The 18,327-nt window shown below is 46.4% G+C and overlaps 2 protein-coding genes across 6 annotated transcripts in view; one reads left to right on the plus strand and one right to left on the minus strand.

The window, feature by feature from the left end:
- ULK4 (unc-51 like kinase 4) overlaps window positions 1-8,336 on the plus strand; it is a 529,164-nt gene extending 520,828 nt beyond the window's left edge. For all 4 annotated transcript variants that reach the window (XM_061195276.1, XM_061195278.1, XM_061195279.1 and 1 more), the window contains 2 exons: window positions 5,140-5,225; window positions 8,088-8,336. In XM_061195276.1, coding sequence (XP_061051259.1) covers window positions 5,140-5,225; window positions 8,088-8,151 — 150 coding nt within the window. In that variant the 3' untranslated portion in view covers window positions 8,152-8,336. The remainder of the gene's footprint in view (window positions 1-5,139; window positions 5,226-8,087) is intronic.
- A 5,241-nt stretch (window positions 8,337-13,577) lies between these two features.
- CTNNB1 (catenin beta 1) overlaps window positions 13,578-18,327 on the minus strand; it is a 41,018-nt gene continuing 36,268 nt past the window's right edge. The window contains exons 11-16 of one of the 2 annotated variants that reach the window (XM_061196581.1): window positions 18,072-18,191; window positions 17,287-17,437; window positions 17,077-17,198; window positions 15,925-15,985; window positions 14,661-14,881; window positions 13,578-14,199 (exon numbers count right to left, since the gene is read on the minus strand). In XM_061196581.1, coding sequence (XP_061052564.1) covers window positions 14,673-14,881; window positions 15,925-15,985; window positions 17,077-17,198; window positions 17,287-17,437; window positions 18,072-18,191 — 663 coding nt within the window. In that variant the 3' untranslated portion in view covers window positions 13,578-14,199; window positions 14,661-14,672. Of the gene's footprint in view, window positions 14,359-14,660; window positions 14,882-15,924; window positions 15,986-17,076; window positions 17,199-17,286; window positions 17,438-18,071; window positions 18,192-18,327 lie in introns of both variants that reach the window. The other variant, XM_061196580.1, reaches the window with a different exon arrangement.

The following is an 18,327-nucleotide window of genomic DNA, read 5'->3' on the forward strand; positions in this document are numbered from 1 at the left end:
CATTATAGTTTATTGCATGATATTGAATATAGTTCCCTGTGCTATACAGTATATCCTTGTTGTTTATCTATTTTATATATAGTGGTGTGTATCTGTTAATCCCAAATTCCCAATTTATCCCCCCCGCTTTCCCTTTGGTAGCCATAAGTTTGTTTTCTATGTCTGTGAGTCTGTTTCTGTTTTTTAAATAAGTTCATTTGTACTATTTTTTAGACTCCACATATAAGTGATATCATATATGTGTCTTTCTCTGACTTACTTCACTTAGTATGATAATCTCTAGGTCCATCCATGCTGCAAATGGCAAAATTTCATTCTTTTTATGGCTGAGTAATATTCCATTGTACATATATAAAGAGCAAAGTTTTTAACATTGATAAAGTCCAATTTGTCCATTTTTTTCTTTCAGAGATTGTGCTTTTGTGTTGTATCTAAAAACTCATGAACAAACCCAAGGTCTCATATCTTTTCTCCTATATTTTCTTCCAGAAGTTGTATAGTTTCACATTTTGCATTCAGATCCATGATCCATTTTGAATGATTTTTTTTTTTTTGGTCACGCCTCACGGCTTATGGGATTTTAGTTCCCAGACCAGGGATCGAACCCAGGCTCTCGGCAGTGAGGGCGTGGACTCCTAACCACTGGACCGCCCGGGAATTCCCTTGAATGATGTTTTATTTGAGGTATTAAGATATGTTCCTAGGGTCATGTTTTTGCATATGGATGTCCATTTGTTCTAGCATCATTTGTTCAAAAACGTTCCCCCATTCAGTTACCTTTGCACGCTTGTCAAAACTTTGATATTGTTTGTGTGGGTCTGCAAAAAATCCTGCTGGGGTTTTGATAGAAACTGCATTAAACCTATATTTTGGGAAAATTAATATCTTTACTATATTGAGTCATCTAATTCATGAACACATTATATCCATTTATTTAGTTTTTTAAAAAGTTTATCAGCGTTTTGTAATTTTTAACATATAGATCCTGACATATTTTGTTAGATTTATATCTTTGAAATTTGTCAGAACTTGCTTTATGACCCAGTACGTGGTATATGTTGAAAAGTTTCCATGCACATTTGAAAAGAACATATATTCTGCAGTTGTTAGATGAATTTTTCTATATATGTCAATTAGGTCAGGTTTGTTAATCTTGTTGTATAAAACGTCCATATCCCTTCTGATTTTCGTATGCATGTTACTGGGAGAGATTGAAAAATATCCCACCATAATTATGGATTTGTGTAACTCTCACTTTGGTTCTGTCATTTTTTGTTTTACAGATTTTGAGGTTGTTATTAGGTACGTTTAGAATTTAGACTTGATATATCTTCCTGGTCAGTTGATCGTTTTATAAATATGATATGTCTCTCTTTATTCCTAGTTATAATGATTGGCTTAAAGTCGACCTTGTCTGATATTAGCTATACCAACTTCCTTTGGTTACAATTTGTGTGGCATCTCTTTTTTCGTTCTTTAAACTTCAGTTGCTCTGTGCCCTTATATTTAAGGTATGTTTGTAAGCATCATGTAGTTGTGTTTTATTTTGGTTATATCTTATCTAAAAATGTTAGTCTTTTATTTATAGTACTTGGTAAATTTACATTTAATGTAGATATTAATATATTTGGGCCTACATTTACCACATTACTCTTGATTTCTGCTCTGTTTTTCCTTCCCTCTTTGGGTTTGGGTTTGGATTTGTTTTGCTCTTTTTCTAGTTTCTTAACATGAAAGCTTGGATTATGGATTTGAGACATTTCTTTTTTAATGTAAGTATTGTACTGTAAATTTCTCTTTAATCACTACTTTAGCTGCACCCCACAGACTTTGATATATTGTATTGACATTTTCATTCAGCTCAGAATAATTTCTAATTTTCCTTGGGATGTCCTCTTTGATCCTTGGATTATTTGAGTGTGTTGTTTAATTTCCAAGTGATTGGAGATATTTTTGTTATCTTTGTTATTTATTTCTAGTTTAATTCCATTATGATCAGAGAATATAATTTATATGATTTCAGTTCTCTTAAATTAGTAAATATTTGTTTTATTACCCAAAATATTGTATACATTGGTGAATGTTCCTGGATTCTTGGGGGAAAATGTAAATTCTGCTGTTGATGGGCTTAGTGCTCTACGAATATCAGTGAGATCCAGTTGGATGATGGTGGTGTTCAACTCTTCCATATCCTTGCTGATGTCTGGTCTACTCATCCTATCTATTACTTATAAGAGTTATTTGAAGTCTCCAACTACAGTTGTGGATTTGTCTGTTTTTCCTTTCAGTTGTATCAGTTTTTCTTTATGTATGTTAAATTTCTATTGTTAGATGCATACACATTTATTGTTTTATCTTCTTAGTGAGAGAACCCTTTTATCAAGATGTTATGTCTTTATTTATCCCTGATAATTTTCTTTGTTCTAAAGTCTTCTTTGCCTGATATTAATACAGCCACTCTAGCTTTCTGTTGATTCCCGTTTGGATGGTGTATCTTTTTTTTTTTTTTTAATTTATTTATTTATTTATTTATTTTTGGCTGTGTTGGGTCTTCGTTCCTGTGCGAGGGCTTTCTCCAGTTGCGGCGAGCGGGGGCCACTCTTCATCGCGGTGCGCGGGCCTCTCACTGTCGCGGCCTCTCCCGTTGCGGAGCACAGGCTCCAGACGCGCAGGCTCAGTAGTTGTGGCTCACAGGCTTAGTTGCTCCGCGGCATGTGGGATCTTCCCAGATCAGGGCTCGAACCCCTGTCCCCTGCATTGGCAGGCAGATTCTTAACCACTGCGCCACCAGGGAAGCCCCGGTGTATCTTTTTTAACCTTTTATTTTAACCAACACAGGTTGAAGGTGAGCCTAGAAGTTCATAAATAATTTTATGGGGTTGCTTTCTTGAGCTCTTCCCTGTTATCTCCCCAGTACTTTCTGGCTCCCTGGATCTCCCATTTTCTGTCTGGCCACAAACTGCTTAACTTCCACAATTGTCATGTCGGGGCCAAAACATTGTGAGAACAGAGAGAGAGAGAGAGAAGAGTTTTGGCTGATGGCTCCTGTTGCTGCCACCACTGCCACCACAGAATTGCCTGGGGCATGGTCCAAAACAGAACTGAGGAAAAGGAAAGGGGGTTTCATCTACTCTCTCTGAGCTTTTGGAAGTTTCCTTTCCCATTCCTCAAGCCTGTCTTCTCCTGGGGCTGTCTTGTGTGCCCCACTTCTGGGGTTTGGGTGTGTTGAGTTCAAGGTGGTCTGTACTGGAGGGAAAGAGGTGATGGCGCTTTGGTTTCAGTGTCCTTCCCCAATCTGCCAGTGTTGTTTACTTTTCAGTGTTCTGAAAGAGCTGCGCTGTGCATTCTGTTCAGGTTTTATATGGAAAGGGTGGCATGTGTTTTCTCTGTCTTTCCCAGAACTAGAACCTGATTGATATTATTTAAAATTTTTATTTTCTAATTAACTCATACTGATAGAACAACAGTTGATGTTGCTAGTAAGAGTTCAGGTAAGTGGCCAAATCACATAGTTTTCAATTAATTCTCTTGGCTTTGTTTATGCTTGCATTTATGTCAGCTGCACACGGTGCTATTCTCGTCTCCCCCTTTGATCACATAGTTTTCACTGTATTCTTTTGTTTGCACCTTCCAACTAGCCTCGTGAGTGAATGTAGTCTTGTTATCTCTTTGCAACTTGGAGCACAGCCTCTTACACACGATCCCACGGTAGGGCTGGTCAGGGCAGTGAGTCTGGATGTAGCTCAGCTGAGCTGTATGAGGCAGAGTTTTGAGAAAAATTAGATGGGAATCCTCGCCGAAGACCCTTTCAGGGTAAGTTTGTGCTTGCTTCAGACATAATTGAACTACAGCAGCCTTCTGAACTCATCAGGTGGGGTGTAATTTCAGAACAAATTTACACACAGCTCTTTTAAGATGCAAATCTTTGCAGAAATTACACCTGATGCAGTTGAGCTGGCAGCTGGGGTCTGGCACACTCAGGAAGCGGGATAGGGTCTCAGTGGAGGTGCAGATTCATTCACGTGCAATTCAGAGGCCACATTAAGGTCTAACTACCCCTGTGACCTTCCTATCACCATGAGTGATTGATTAAGAAATATTCAGCCTCTCCCTGAGAACTACAGGGATGATAATCCAGCCCTGGTTGCTATGATCAAGTGGAAAGACAGAAAATGGTGGGGACAACCGAGGCCAGCCTGGTTCCAGCCTCATGTGGGGTTAGGGTCAAGCTCCCTGTGTATTGCTGTAGTGGTCCCTTAATCTCACTAAGCCTCAGTCACCTCATCTATAAAACACACTACATGCTTACCTTGCAAGGTGAGGCTACTGAAAGGGATAAGTGAGAAAACGTACAGGAAACTGCAGAGCCTTCTGAAATGTGAAGTTCCATACCAGTGTTTATTAGAAAATATTTATTAAATATCAAAGATAAAAATGGGACATGAATGGTGAATTAAGAGAAACATTCTAATAGCAGAAATCAAGGTTCATTCCTGAAGTCTTCTCTGCCTCGTAGGGCATGGACTCATTTTATGGAAGGGCTGAATTAGGAGGTCTCCAGGGGCCTGGGCTGGGTCAGCACCTATCTGAGTCCCATCCAGCCCTGAGAGTTTATGATTCTGCCTCTGGTGCCCAAGTGTCCCTCCTCTGTGTCTCCCAGGATGGTGGCCGTTGGCAGGGGCACACTTCCCAGGGTACGCGGGTGGGGGTGTGACCGGTTTGATTCCTAGTGCCTCTTTCTTTTCCCAGGCTCCTGAGATCGCCGGGAGCCCAGCATCATCCTTCTGTCCATATGAAAGAGGTTGTGTCGGGCTTGGGACGCAAGGGCCCACTGGGTCCCGGAACCAACAGCTGGAAAGTTTGTTCACCCATGATTTGCTTTAACTGAAATGTTCAGGCTTCCAGAACACAGACCCTCCTGAGGGACCGACGGGAGGCACCCCATCCTGCTCTCGCACATCTCCAGCTGCAGCGGACTCCTTCCTGCTCACCCCAAGGGTTGCCTCCATGGTCAGCAGCACACTGGGGCTCAGGGCTCACTGCCCAATAGCACAGGTGGCCTGAGACTCAGGGTGCCCGTCCAACGGATCATGGGTCAGGGATGGGCCAGCCGACCGCTTTCCTCTGCCTCCCTTGCAGATCACCTCCAATGAGAAGCACCTGGAGAGCCTCAAGAATTCGGGCAGCCTCCTGCGGGCTCTGGAGTGGCTGGTCCCGGCTGGGGGGTAAGTAGGCCCAGGAGGGCTGGGGGGAGCAGTACAGAGCGTACCTGGGCTCAGCAAATAGCCTGGCGTTCCTTTTCTCCTCTCTTCTTCCCTCCCCCAACCCCCGTTTCCCCTACACACCAGGGACCGTCACCTTCCTGCCTGACACTGCCCACTGAGATCCCTCCCTCCCAGTGTGGGATGGGCCACTCTGCCCCTCCACCCCCTGGGAGTCCCCACTATGGAGGTGGGGGGAGGTAAAGGGAGGGAGAAAAGAAGAGCATCCTGGCCCTGCAGCGTGGGGAGGCCGTATTCCCATCTACAGGGAGTAGAGATGGGGACGGGAGCGGATTATGACCAGGTGGGAGACCTGATGAACCTCATGAGAAAAGCAGTACCCGTTTGTGCACACGTGCCCCCCGCAGCAGCCTGGCCAGAGGCACCATTACCACCACCTTGCAGAGGGTCTGGAGGCCCACTCTACAGCCCCGGCTGCCTTCAGGGGGAAAACTTGAACCCACAGAACAGACTGTTTGACACTGAGAAGCTGAGGTTAGGTCAGCCTCCCAGTCCTCAGCTTCACAGTCAGTACGTCTAGAGCATCCTAGAAGCGAGGTGCCGAGACCAGGACAGCCCTGTCACCCGGAACACGCTGTACCCTGTGGAGGGAGGAACCGGCCTCTCTGCCAGTCCCCCGGTGATGCCGATGCTGGTGTAGAGAGGGCGCTGGGCGGGTTCTTGCCGCACACACCCCTGCACTCCCTGGAGAGGCGGTTCTGGGGGGCGGGGGAAGCAGGGCTGACGAGTCATTTAAAATGTTAGTGCCACGTGACCAGAGAAAAATGGCATGGGAATAAAGAGAGAACTGCCCCCAGGTATCCACCCTTTAGTCAGCCGGTGTGCTGTGTAATGGCTCACTGCATGTGACAGTGCCAGGGCCTGGCAGGTGGGCTCTGGGGGTGGTTCAGGGTGCTTGATTAAATGACTCGGTGAGTGCCTTGTCCCCAGAGCTGAGGGAGGCGGCCGGAGGACGTGGTGGCCCCTGAGCTGCAGCTGCTCTCCCTGCCCTGGGGAGGAGGCCCCCCCTGCTAAGGGGTACCTGGCCTTCGCTGGGTGTGCGGGACACGGGGTGGTGCACGGCATCCCTGGTAGTTTGTTTTCAGAACCACAAGGTTCTATGGAATCTGCTTCCTGGTGTTTGGGGTTTTGTATTAGTTGGAGAAGAATATGCGGTTGAGGTACTGCTGGGAAGGTGAGTCTGCGGAGAAGGCTCAGCTCCAGCCAGCCCTGTTGTATTAATCCTGGATTGGGTGGGGAGGGGACAGCGCCTCCTGGCCTACCCCACCCCCCTTCCTCTGTAGCTTAAGCCAAAGATGTCAGTTCTTACCCGTGGTTACTGTGAGCTGAGGGGAAGGACGGGCTGGCTTTGATGGGAGGGGCCCCTGCTCACCCCGGTGGCCCCTGTGGCGTAAGGCACGGACACTGGCTCCCCAGGCTGGGCCACAGGCCTTCCGCTAGACTGGTCTGTGAGGAGCAGGTGATGACCGTACCTGGGGACCCTGGCCTTGTGCAGACAGCTGAGATGAGGCCCCTGTGAGCAGATGTGTGCCTGCAGAGGGTGGGAGAGCCACCGGGAGGCACGGACTTGAGTGGGGAGCTGCTGAGAGCCCTTCCTCTCCACGGCCTGCCTCTGTGGGACTCCCCCGCCCCCCAGCTGGGTCCGAGGCCAGCACATCTTCATGCTGTACCAGTTTGGGAGCGCTGGACCCAAATTTGGACCAAACGTGAAAACGAGACTCCCTGAGGCCTCTTCCGTACCCACACGTATCACTCCAGCAACTAACACGTCTACACCAGGCAGATCTCGTACTGGTCGACAGGCTGCTGCTCTGAAATTGTCCCGCTTGGGCTTTGTTCGGATGGCCCCACCAGAAAAAGGTTTTTTCATGTTGACCAAGAGTGACCGGATGGCAGCGTTCTCAGTTCTGATGGGGCCCTGCCAGGTGGGTGTGTGCTCCTTGCCGGTCACTGGCCCCCAAGGGCTGCTCTGGCAGGCGGAGTGGGCAGCACGGCTCCAACAGAGTAGCCTGGTCTCAGCCGGGAGCAGGCCAAGTTCAAGTGCATTCCCTCAGCCCTCAAAGGGGCCTTTGATGCACAGAGCAGGAATGCATGGCACCACCTCCGACCACAGTCCTGTCCCCCTGCGACCCACCTCTTTTATGCAGCCCCCTGGCATTTGGCAACAGCTGTGTTTCTGTGTAGTGAAGGGTGTGCTATCAGCTAATTTCATATTTCAAGGCACACTGCTATGCGCCATTCTTTTCTTTGGTAACATTTGTTAAGGCACAGGTTTAAAGGTGTCTCAAACAATTTGCTCCAATAACGAAGTTTCCGTTTGAAACTCTTAATTGCACATCCACACCTATGAGAATAAGAAACCCAACGCTCCTGGCTGATTGGCCAGGAAGGGGCAGCATGGAGCAGGGAGTGTCAGCAGCTGGGATCTTTGCTGGATGGCACAAGTCAGCTGCAGGCAGGCGCCGGGCAGGCTCATTGTGGGCCTCGGGCCGGCAGGCTCTGGCTGCCGTCCGCCTGACTTGCCCTCACAGCTCAGCATCGGTGCACCTGGCCAAAGTGGGGTCAGACGTCGAGGGGTGGCAGGGCCAGTGCTGAGCCCCTGTGGGACTGTGGGCTTCGGGGTCCTCACCTCATGGCCCTGGAGCCTGCGAACGCTGTTTCTGCTTCTCAAGATGATGCTAGGGGCAGCTCTGGGAAGCAGCTGGTCCATCAGGTACTCGGGAGCAGAAGAGGCCCGCCCCTTTGGAAGACAGAGCATTTTACCCTGGGGATGCCTAAACGTCTCTACTTTGGTTTTTCTCACAGTTCGTCGGCCAACAGTGCAGTGGCTTCCTTGGCCCTGGAGATCCTCCAAGCTGCTGGACACTAGGCAAGAAGGCATTTAGCACAAGCCCACTCTGCGGCACCCACCCTCAGCTACACACATTCACCACATGGCACCTACAGCTCTGTTTGGATCTAATAAAGTCAGCTGAACCCAGAACCTCTGGCTGAGATGCTCTAACTCCAGACCCTGGAAAACCCACTCAGAATGGACCTCCTCGGTGCATGTGGGATGCGTCTGGGAACCCCAGGTTTGCTAGCTGTTCTCAGAATGCTCTTTCCCTCTGTGTGGGCCAGGTGGGCCTCTGCTGAAGCCTGCACTGCCTGTGCTAGTCTAGGCCTGCCAGCGTCTATTAGCATCTTTCTTCTCTGGGGAAGATTTAACAGGCAGAACTAGGCAGGAACGCTCTCCCAGCTACAGCTCCAGAGCAAGTCTTTGGAAGTTACCGTCTCTTGTCTTCCTCCCACTTTTACCTGCTTGGCTTTTCTTCATTTCAGGGATGAAGTGATTCCAAGAATCTTGGGGAGAACTGGGCAAGACTGCACTAACAGGAACAGGTGGTTAAAACTTTGCCTAAAGGAATGCAAAACGCTCAAGGAACGCTGGCTTCCTTGAAGATCTGCTCATCTAGATGGGATGATGGCATCAAGGTAGAATCACACCCCCCACTTCTACCGGTGACTCCCCCCTTATCCTCGAAGCCTTTCCAGCTTCTTCCTCACACATATGCCCTTAGTGCCCCCTATGTAAGAGTCAAGCCTGTGAAAACACTGGGTGGACACTGCGGAAGGGGGCTGGGACTGTTGTACTGAGGGAGGGAGGGGTGCATCCTGGGCAGCTTGAACCAGGTGAGCAAGTTGAGAACATTCCTTGGCCTCCTCTCTGGGTCCTCTGTTTCCCCACCTGCAGAATGAAAGGGCTCGACTAGATCAGTAGCTGCAGTGCTCTGGGCTGCTTAGAGAGGGGATCTGCCCCTTGACACACACTGCCTGAGCCCAGATGGGCTTCTGTCCCAGGCAGCAGCCCCTATGCGGGGGGAATGGGCGGGGGACGCAGAAGCGGGAGGCACAGGGGCACACAGGCGGCCCCACACCTACTGCATCACGGGAAGCTGGGCACACTGTCGCCAACAGGCCCACTTTGCTGCGGTGATCTGGGTAGTGTGCCAGCTTCCATTTGGCTTTGTAACGAACACAGCAGCTCCGTGCCCCCCTCCATCAAAGGCGTGGATGTCACTTACCTTATTTAAACCTCACCACCTGCCAAGCAGACCTTATCTCCATTTCATAGATGAGAAGACTGAGGCTCAGAGGAGCCAGTCCACTTGCCCAAGGCCCCACTGCTGGGCTGAACTCGGGACTCGGACTCCGCAGCCTGTGTGTCTGCCAGTGGGATGTCCAGAGTCGAGCTGAGTAGCAGGGGTGTAAGGGGGAACCCCACCCAGGAGCAGGCAGTGTCATTTGCTCTCATAGCCTCCTTACTGCCCACAGGAAGTCCTGCTGGGCAACGTGCCCATCACCAGGCTGTGCGCCCAGGTGGCCCTGGCCCGGCTGGGTTTGCCTGTGCTCCTGGGGTGGGGGAGGCTGATGGAGCAGCTGGAGGCCTGGCCTTCAGCTCCTGTTGCTTTGCCTCTTTGGTCCAGGGAACAGGCACAGTTCTCCCTGTTTTCCCAGGAAATCTGTTCTCTCTCCTTTCATTCAGCTCTTAGGGGAACCACCCTGGAGTTCTAGACCTAGAGTCCCCCAGAAGGTATTTCAGAGCAATCGAATTCTTCTTTCTCTACCCTTTTGAGCTGAGCAGGGAGGAGTCTTTGCTGCTTAAGGTGAAACAGGAGGAAAGTTTTAACATTCCAGAACCACGTTAAGTGGACCATGCCTGGCCCTGAGTCCCACAGCCTTGCCTCTTTGAGGAAAGGCGTATTTGAATAGGCAAGGAGGAGATGGTCCCAAGCAGGGCTAGTGCCCCACCAAGGGTGCTCAGCCCAGGGTGACAGGCGCTAAAGCTAGCCCATGCCAAGTTTTGCACGCTGGTGTGAGGCTATGTCCTCCTGGAGTTAGGGGATCCTTTCTGTCCTTCTCACAAAGGTGCCTTATGGAAAGCAGCAGCCCCAATCTTAATGAGCTGAGGTAGGGGACATGAGAAGTCTGGCTGAGCAGACAAGAGGGAGGCCGAGGGCAGTACCCTTCCCTGCCCGACATGAGAGGCCCATACCCTTTTGTGGCTTCCCCGGCTCCAGTTCTGAGAAGACCTGGGCCCCAGCCACCCATCAGAGCCCTCAGGATTCTCGCAGTGACCAGAGGCCCAGACCCAGGTAACTACCGGCCCTCCCCTTCCCACCACCTCCAAGCTTTAGCTGTTTGCTAACTGGCTACAGTCCATCGGCTGAGCCCCCCAGGGATGAATGGCATCACTGAAGTTGCAGAGTAAGGGGGCAAAGGAGGCAGCAGGAGCATGCCTTGCATGGAGCGGAGCGGGCCGGCGAGTGGCTGCACCAGGCTGCCTTCTTTCCCTAACAACAGGCCCAAAGCTTTGAGACCTTGCCTCAACTTACAGCCTGAGAGTAGGTGCCCAGTGAGCTGTCCCTCTGTGAAAATCTATCTGGGGTGACTCTGGCCTGGAGGGTATCCTGAGAGGAACTGACAGTCACCTGGCAGCTAAGCAAGTGGCTCTGTAGGACGCAGCAACAGAATTTACTGACTGACGGTTCTTTGGGCTTGTCTAGCTCTTCATGCTTCCCGTATTATCATGAGGTTTCCCCTATTACCTCATGAGGTTCTGAGGTCAATTCTGTGAATGCAGGGCAGCTCTTAGCCCTGTGGGACAGCTCAGAAGTGGAGGCTCTGGTGGCTAAGGCTTTTGTCCATAGTGAGTGATAGTGAGAGGACCTGGGTCTCTCCTGCCTCCACTTGAAGCAAAATGCCCTTTATTCTCCCTCCTCCAACAACAGAAAAATATGTAGAAATAAATCTCTCCGATAAATGGACTTAGGCAGGGGCTGAGGTAGAAGCCTCAGGAGGGAACTGGTAGGGAAGGGGGAGGCAAGAAGCTACAAAAGCCCAAAGAGGCTTGGTCGCTGGGGAGACCTGTCTGGAGTGGGGTGGGGACAAGACTCACTGAGTTTCAGGAGGCTTTGGCCCCAACAGCCTCAAGCTTCCAGGAGGCCGAGGGAGGGAAGTGGCAACAAGCAGCAGCCTTGGCCCAGAATAAGGACCAGGGCGGTGTGGAGTCTTGATGTGACCTGGAAGAAGGCTGGCCTTTTACACCTGGCCTCTGGCCTCTCAGAGGCTTGATGCTGAGGTGGCAGAGGAGGCTGGTCACCTCCCTCTAGATTACTCATGAGGTGGGGAGGTGGAGTGGACACCACCCAGGACGTTGATGAATAAGAAAAAGGAAGCACTACCTTTTCAGCCCCCCGCCCCCATTATTTTCTAATTGCATTTGATGGGTGTTCACTCAAGCAAGGCAAGGCAGTTAGAGTCTCACCTACTAGAACAAAACAACTGCAGTGGAGCAACTCAGCTCTCTGCTGGTTTATAAACCATACGGCACGATTCAGATCTTGTTTTTATTACACTAATCAAGACAACATATTTATCTCAAGATCTTTCACTGCCAAGGATTCCAATAACCAGGTCAAAGCCTCATGTCTAGAACACCTCATCCAACATGGAAAAGCTTCATTTTTCAGCTCATTGGTGGTCACTGCAATGGGATCAGAAGTCCTACGCACCTGCATCCCCAGGTAACCACTCTTCTGTTTTTTTGTGGTAATCTAATAATTTTCTTGCTTTTTAGTTTTACTATCTCTGGATGATTTCCTTAAAACAGTTTGCCTTTCTTTTTGCACCAATGCAGTCCTACAGCATGCATTTGTGACTTGCTTTTGTTCAGTATCATATTTGAGATATACCCATACTATCGTGTTGAAGCTGTAGTCTTTTACTGCATTGCGGCCATTCTCTTGCAAATTATTGGACACATGGGCTTCCAGTGAGGGCTTTTGATACTCTGTTGATCGTGGATTTTTTTTCCTGCATTAATTTCAGTTTTATCCAAATGGCTACCTAACTGTTCTACACTTTTACTAAAAGGTCCCTCTTTTTCACACTGACCTCCAATGCTACCTTTAAAGTATCTATTGTCTTCATCTTATTCTGTTCACTTAGTGTATACTTCTACACACGTGCCAATAACAGTGTTAATTTAACTACCTCTAGCTTTACAGTTAGGCCTTGACAGCTGATAGAACAAGTCCTCCTATCATCTTATTCTTCACCAGTGTCTTTGCCGTTCTTGGCTCTTTGTCCTTCTAAGTACACTGCAGAACTACCTTGCTGAATCAGATTAACCTTCATATAAAGTTTTTACATGGAACTTCAAAACTATAATAATTTTAGGCAAAGCTCTGAAATGTTTTCTGGTTTTAAAAAAAACACCCTGCTGTGGTTCTTTATGTTAAAAGCTGAACTCACTAAAGATCTTCACTCTGACCAATAGCTCTAACCTACTAATAAATAGTTCATGCAACGCTGCCTTGCTTCTTTGTGTCATGCACTGGAGGCACAACTGCCCCCTCACCAGGTACACAAATGTTTCCTCTCCAATCCCAATTACATCTTAGACCACAGGGAAGAATTTATAAAGCTTTCTCAAAGGGTCCTCATCCAACAAAAAGGTACTGAATACATGTTTTTAAATACACAGTAAATCACAAACAGCCCTCCCTAAGCACAAAACACTTCCATGCTTTTTAAAGCCCCAAACACAAGTCCTAACAAACAGGTCTACTGACTCTGCCCTCAGGGATGAACTAAGCTTGTCAGACCTACCACCAGGATGACAGGCTCACCTGGCAGAGAGCATGGAAGAAGGCCCATTCTAGTTCTCTCTGATTATGTTCAGATAAACATCGGCAGGTAAACCATCTTAACTATCAGTTCAAAGTGGAGTTGAAGGAATTCCCTGCTCCAAATGAGTCACACTTCTGTGAAGGTGCTTGAAGTCCAAATCCAGGTGAGTAATTCTTCATTATTACCTTAAAGGAATGAAACCATGTGATGGAGTCTGGGGTGGGGGATGCCTATTGGGCTACACAGAACAAAACTGAAAGCCAAAGAACTAGATGCCTTTGGTCACGTGGGCAGGATTATACATATGGCTGCAGCCAGGATGAAGGAGTCTCGGCCATAGGCTCTAAGCCCAGAGTCCTTCAGTTGGAGACGGTGGACTCACTCACCTCTTCTTACACAAGCTCAGAATCAACGTTCAAGGCTGAAACACTTTTGGTGCAATTTAACCCAGGGCCAAGTGCTAAAGAAACTTGGCAAACAAACAATTCCGTCTACTAGCAGTAAGGCTCTTTCCATCATTACAACTTAAGTTTATTCAACTTCATCCTGAGGAAGACACATAGTGAAATAATTTATTACCCTCGCAAACCACTAAGTGACAAGGAAAAAAAGGTGACACAATCGAATGAATTAAAAGTTTAATTCTGAACCATTTTTATAACCGCATTTTCTCTTGAAGCATTGTATCACAGCAGGTTACAACAACTTTGGGATAAAAGGCAACTGGTAAACTGTCCAAAACAAGGTTCCAAATAACACCTCTTGCTGATTTACCCTACCCATACATATCCCAAATAAAGTTTTTGATCAAAAACATGAAATAGAGCCACCTGCTTATTTTAAGCATATTAAAAAGGAAACTAATTGGACCATTTCTATTTGTCTATTTTATACAAAAAGGCTACACAATGTTACACTTTATTCAGATTACAATTAGAGTGATTATGAATTAGTGTTCTACACCATTACTCAATTCTTAAAAATTAGAAATTGCTGTAGCAGTATTCACTATAACTTAACACTACGAGAGACTTAAAAAACTAACAAACAGTTACTGCAAAAAAAAGAAAAAAAGAAAAAAAAAAAGAGCTACTTCAAAGCAAGCAAAGTCAGTACCATTACAGATATTTAAAAAAAAATTTTAACAAGCAAGGCTAGAGTTTGATAAATTCCATCTTGTGATCCATTCTTGTGCATTCTTCACTTCTTGAGTCACTCCCAAAATCCATTTGTATTGTTACTCCTCGACCAAAAAGGACCAGAACAAAAAGTTTACTTCAATTGTTCCCATAGGAAACTCAGCTTGGTTAGTGTGTCAGGCACTTTCTGAGATACCAGCCCACCCCTCGAGCCCTCTCAGCAACTCTACAGGCCAATCACAATGCAAGTTCAGACAATACAGCTGTATAAAGAGAGAAAGGCTGCTATTAATGTTTAAAACAGCAAATGTTACTCATTTGAGTATTAAGTTGCAAAAGCTGTGGCAAAAAACATTAAAGTTAATAACTTCCACACATGACCACGTAACAAACCAGAAATCTGAGAACATTCACATGTTCCAAGACATCTCCTTTCAATGTATCTTTTTTTGTGGCAGATTTACAAATAGGCCTAAACCACTCCCACCCTACCAACCAAGTCTTTCTGAAGTTTTGTAGGCAGAGTAAAAGTATTTTACCCAAACTGGCTTTTTTAACTTCTTACCTAAAGGATGATTTACAGGTCAGTATCAAACCAGGCCAGCTGATTGCTGTCACCTGGAGGCAGCCCATCCATGAGGTCCTGGGCATGCCCCAGATCTGGCAGCCCATCAACTGGATAGTCAGCACCAGGGTGGTGGCCGCCCATCTCATGCTCCATCATGGGGTCCATACCCAAGGCATCCTGGCCGTATCCACCAGAGTGAAAAGAACGATAGCTGGGATCTAGGAGAGTCAGGGGTAGCAACGAAATGGGTAAGGGAGACAGAGAGAAGACATAAAAGTGAACACTAAGGTTAGGGACATCCAAGGGCAGCAAGCTTGTCAGAAAGCGCTGCCTTCTAACCTCTTCAACTTCTAGCTTTCTTCAGCTAAGTGCCAGTGCCAGGCCACCCATGAGGCTACACAAAGTCTGTTTCCACCAAAGGCCTACCAGCAGGTTCTAGCCGTGGACGTGTGGCATTTACGCAGGCAGGGACAGGCTCCTGAGCGGGGAGCAGCAGCAAGCAATCTACTGTGTGTGACACCTAGGCATCAAGGAGTCACGGCAGGAGGTGAAGGCGATAACAAGGAGGTCTGGCAATTGTAATCTATTTGTCAGAAAGTCCAGGCGACACCCACAAAAGTACAAAGAAAATGTGCCAGTTTCCAATGAAACCTTTAAATGTTTTATATTAAGGGTTAACATTTATATGTACCTGTCAAGGTAAGAAGCTTATAAGCTCTAGTGGTTTATTAACTAGGAAAAACCAGGTAAGATTATAAATTTAAGATGAATAGTTACAGCTGTTAGTGGTCTACCCCTAACTATGCTCCATTCGCCACTACCCAGATTTGAATTGTATTTTTAGAGTTTTCTGAAAAGCTAACTATGTAAATACCCATCCCAGATCTGAGCTTGGGGACAGAAGTTTCCATACTCTCACTTCCTGGGTGGGTTGTAGAGACAGGTATTATGGGTTCTCTGAACCAAAAAAACTGACTAAAAAGCCAGGCGACTTGTAACATCCTGCACTATACTGCAGAGGCCTAGCAGTAGTGACACATATTTATTGGTGTGATCCTACTGCTTGCTCAGTGTGTGGCTCAGAATTCCCTGTGCTCCAATAAAGATACCATTGGTGACTCTAGAATTTAAGAACTGCCTTTAATTGCTACCACTACTTTCCTGCCAACACTGGTTTCCCAGATGAGCAAACCAGCTCTTTTGATAAAGCTTTGGACCTTTAGCTTGATCTGGAGATAATCAAGAAACGTGAGACACATACCATCCTGGCGATATCCAAGGGGTTCTCCCTGGGCACCGATATCAAGTCCAAGATCAGCAGTCTAGATAAACAGGTACAAGGCAAAGAAGCAAAATGAAAATTCTCAACTCAAAGCATACTGTCTAATATTTTGAAAACATACTTATTTTCAGATTACGAAATGAATAAAGAACTCAAACGTTATAGAAATACTTAGAAAATGCAGAATTACTTTGAAATACAGATGCATACAATACAGAAATACTTCAAACTCTACCCTTCAAAGATACCTAGAGATACCTTGAGAAACATGTTTTCCCATTGCACACAGTCTTAACAATACTAATTTATTCTTTCCACAAGTATATATTATTAAGTACTTACTACGTGCCAGGCACTGTTCCTGGTGCTAGAAATGTAACAGGAAACAAAACAGGAAAAGTGTCTACCCCCAAAAGGAGTTGCTGACAGGATATGTTATATGAAAAGACTTTTAGAGCCTGTGCATTAGAAGAACGAAGTTGCCACTAACTGTGAGAGGACAGGTCTGGAGAAAGGGAGTGGGTGAGGAAGGTCAGAGCTCAAGCTGGAACGTGTTAAGATTGCCTATTAAACAGCCAACTGACATACTACTCACTGTTTGGCAGTTTGCTTTATTTTTTTTCCACCTAACAATATATAGGATCTCTCCAGTCATTCAACAAAAATAATTGACTTTATGACTATGTACCATAATTGAAAAAACTTTCAGGGTGGTTCTACTGTTTCAATGAACAACTGTACTGAGGACAAATACTGAACGAATTAATAGAAATTCAAGTAGAAAAGTACGTGAAAAGTTGAGCATTTTTTAAGAAGTAGTGATAAACTGACCTCCAACTAACAGTCGTTAACAGACTGCCTCTTTCCTAACAACCTTTTGAAAAATGTTCTTTAAGCTGCTAACTTTTTCATCTGTCTCCCTTGGAAATTCTAACTTGTTTGTTCTGAACAGGCTGCTTAAAGCTGTAGTTTTTCCTCACAGCAGTTGCTAAAAGAGTGTAAAGAATGAATATTCAAGCCAAGGACACAGTCAGTGCAAATGAACGTGTACTGAGTGGTTTGAGAGGAGACCACAAACTGCCTTATACCTGCTCCAGCAAACAGCCAAATAAACGTGCTCACGCTGCCTACCTCATTCCAAGCCATTGGCTCCGTTCTGAAGAGAGAACTGGTCAGCTCAACCGAAAGCCGCTTCTTATAATCCTGTGGCTTGTCCTCAGACATTCGGAACAAAACAGCAGCTGCATATGTTGCTGGGAGAAGGATGGAATAAAGGTCCTTGAGGAGAAGCTGAGGCGTCACTGTACACAAGCTAAAGGCTCTGGCTCCTTTCCTACTTACCCACACCTTCATTCCTAGAATGAAGTAATTCTGTCAGAGGAGCTGTGGCTCCCTCAGCTTCAATAGCTTCTGCGGCCTCCTTGTCCTGAGCGAGTTCACAGAGGACCCCTGCAGCTACTCTTTGGATATTTTCAATGGGAGAATAAAGCAGCTAAGGAGAAAACATACACCCAAAACCTAATTAAATCTAAAGTTAAAACATGGCAAGCACCCCACTGCAGTGTAAACATTCCCAATTCACAATTCAGAGTGTACGCGGTATTTGTACCGCTTGTATTAAAATCATATACTCTACATTTGTGTTCTTGAGTGATGCTCAGGAGCAATGGTTTTCTAGAGCATTTTTAGCTACGAACCTTTTCTTCAGAGTTTTATTCAAGCTAAAACTTGGAAGACCCAGAGGTGGCTGGAGGCCTGTGCTCTGGCAGCCCAGACCAGCTTTCGTCCCTTCAAAACTGAGCAACCCTAAAAGTGGAGTAGAAAGTCTCCTTCCTTTCTTGAGGTTCTAGTCCCAATGTTTCTCCTTCTACTGCCCAAGAAAAACGAAGGGAATTTTCATAAATGTATTCAACTAAAAGGACATGACACATAGAGATTCTATTTTTTATACTTTGAACAGGAAGCATGGGCAGTACTGCCATTTTAGAAATGGTGACAGTAGACGAAAAATTAAATGCTGCTGCCCCTATTTTGGTCTCTAATTTCCTGATACTTTGCTCATCTTTAAAATCCTGAAATTTTACTGACACACAGAATCTAGAACACCTCACTTAAAAGCAACATACCTGCACAAACAATGGAATGGTATTTAGGCCTCTGATAACAATTCGGTTGTGAACATCCCGAGCTAGGATGTGAAGGGCTCCAGTACAACCTTCAACTATTTCTTCCATGCGGACCCCCTCCTACCAAAAGAAATATGGTTAATAAATAGGGCATTGTCCTCTCTAAAGTTTATATACTTGAAAGGCTTTCTGTTCTGAGTAGCAATTACTAGTTATTCACATTATAAACCCAAAGTTCCCCAGAATTTGCAATTAA

This window comes from Eubalaena glacialis, chromosome 7, assembly GCF_028564815.1.
Source record: "Eubalaena glacialis isolate mEubGla1 chromosome 7, mEubGla1.1.hap2.+ XY, whole genome shotgun sequence".
Lineage (NCBI taxonomy): Eukaryota > Metazoa > Chordata > Mammalia > Artiodactyla > Balaenidae > Eubalaena > Eubalaena glacialis.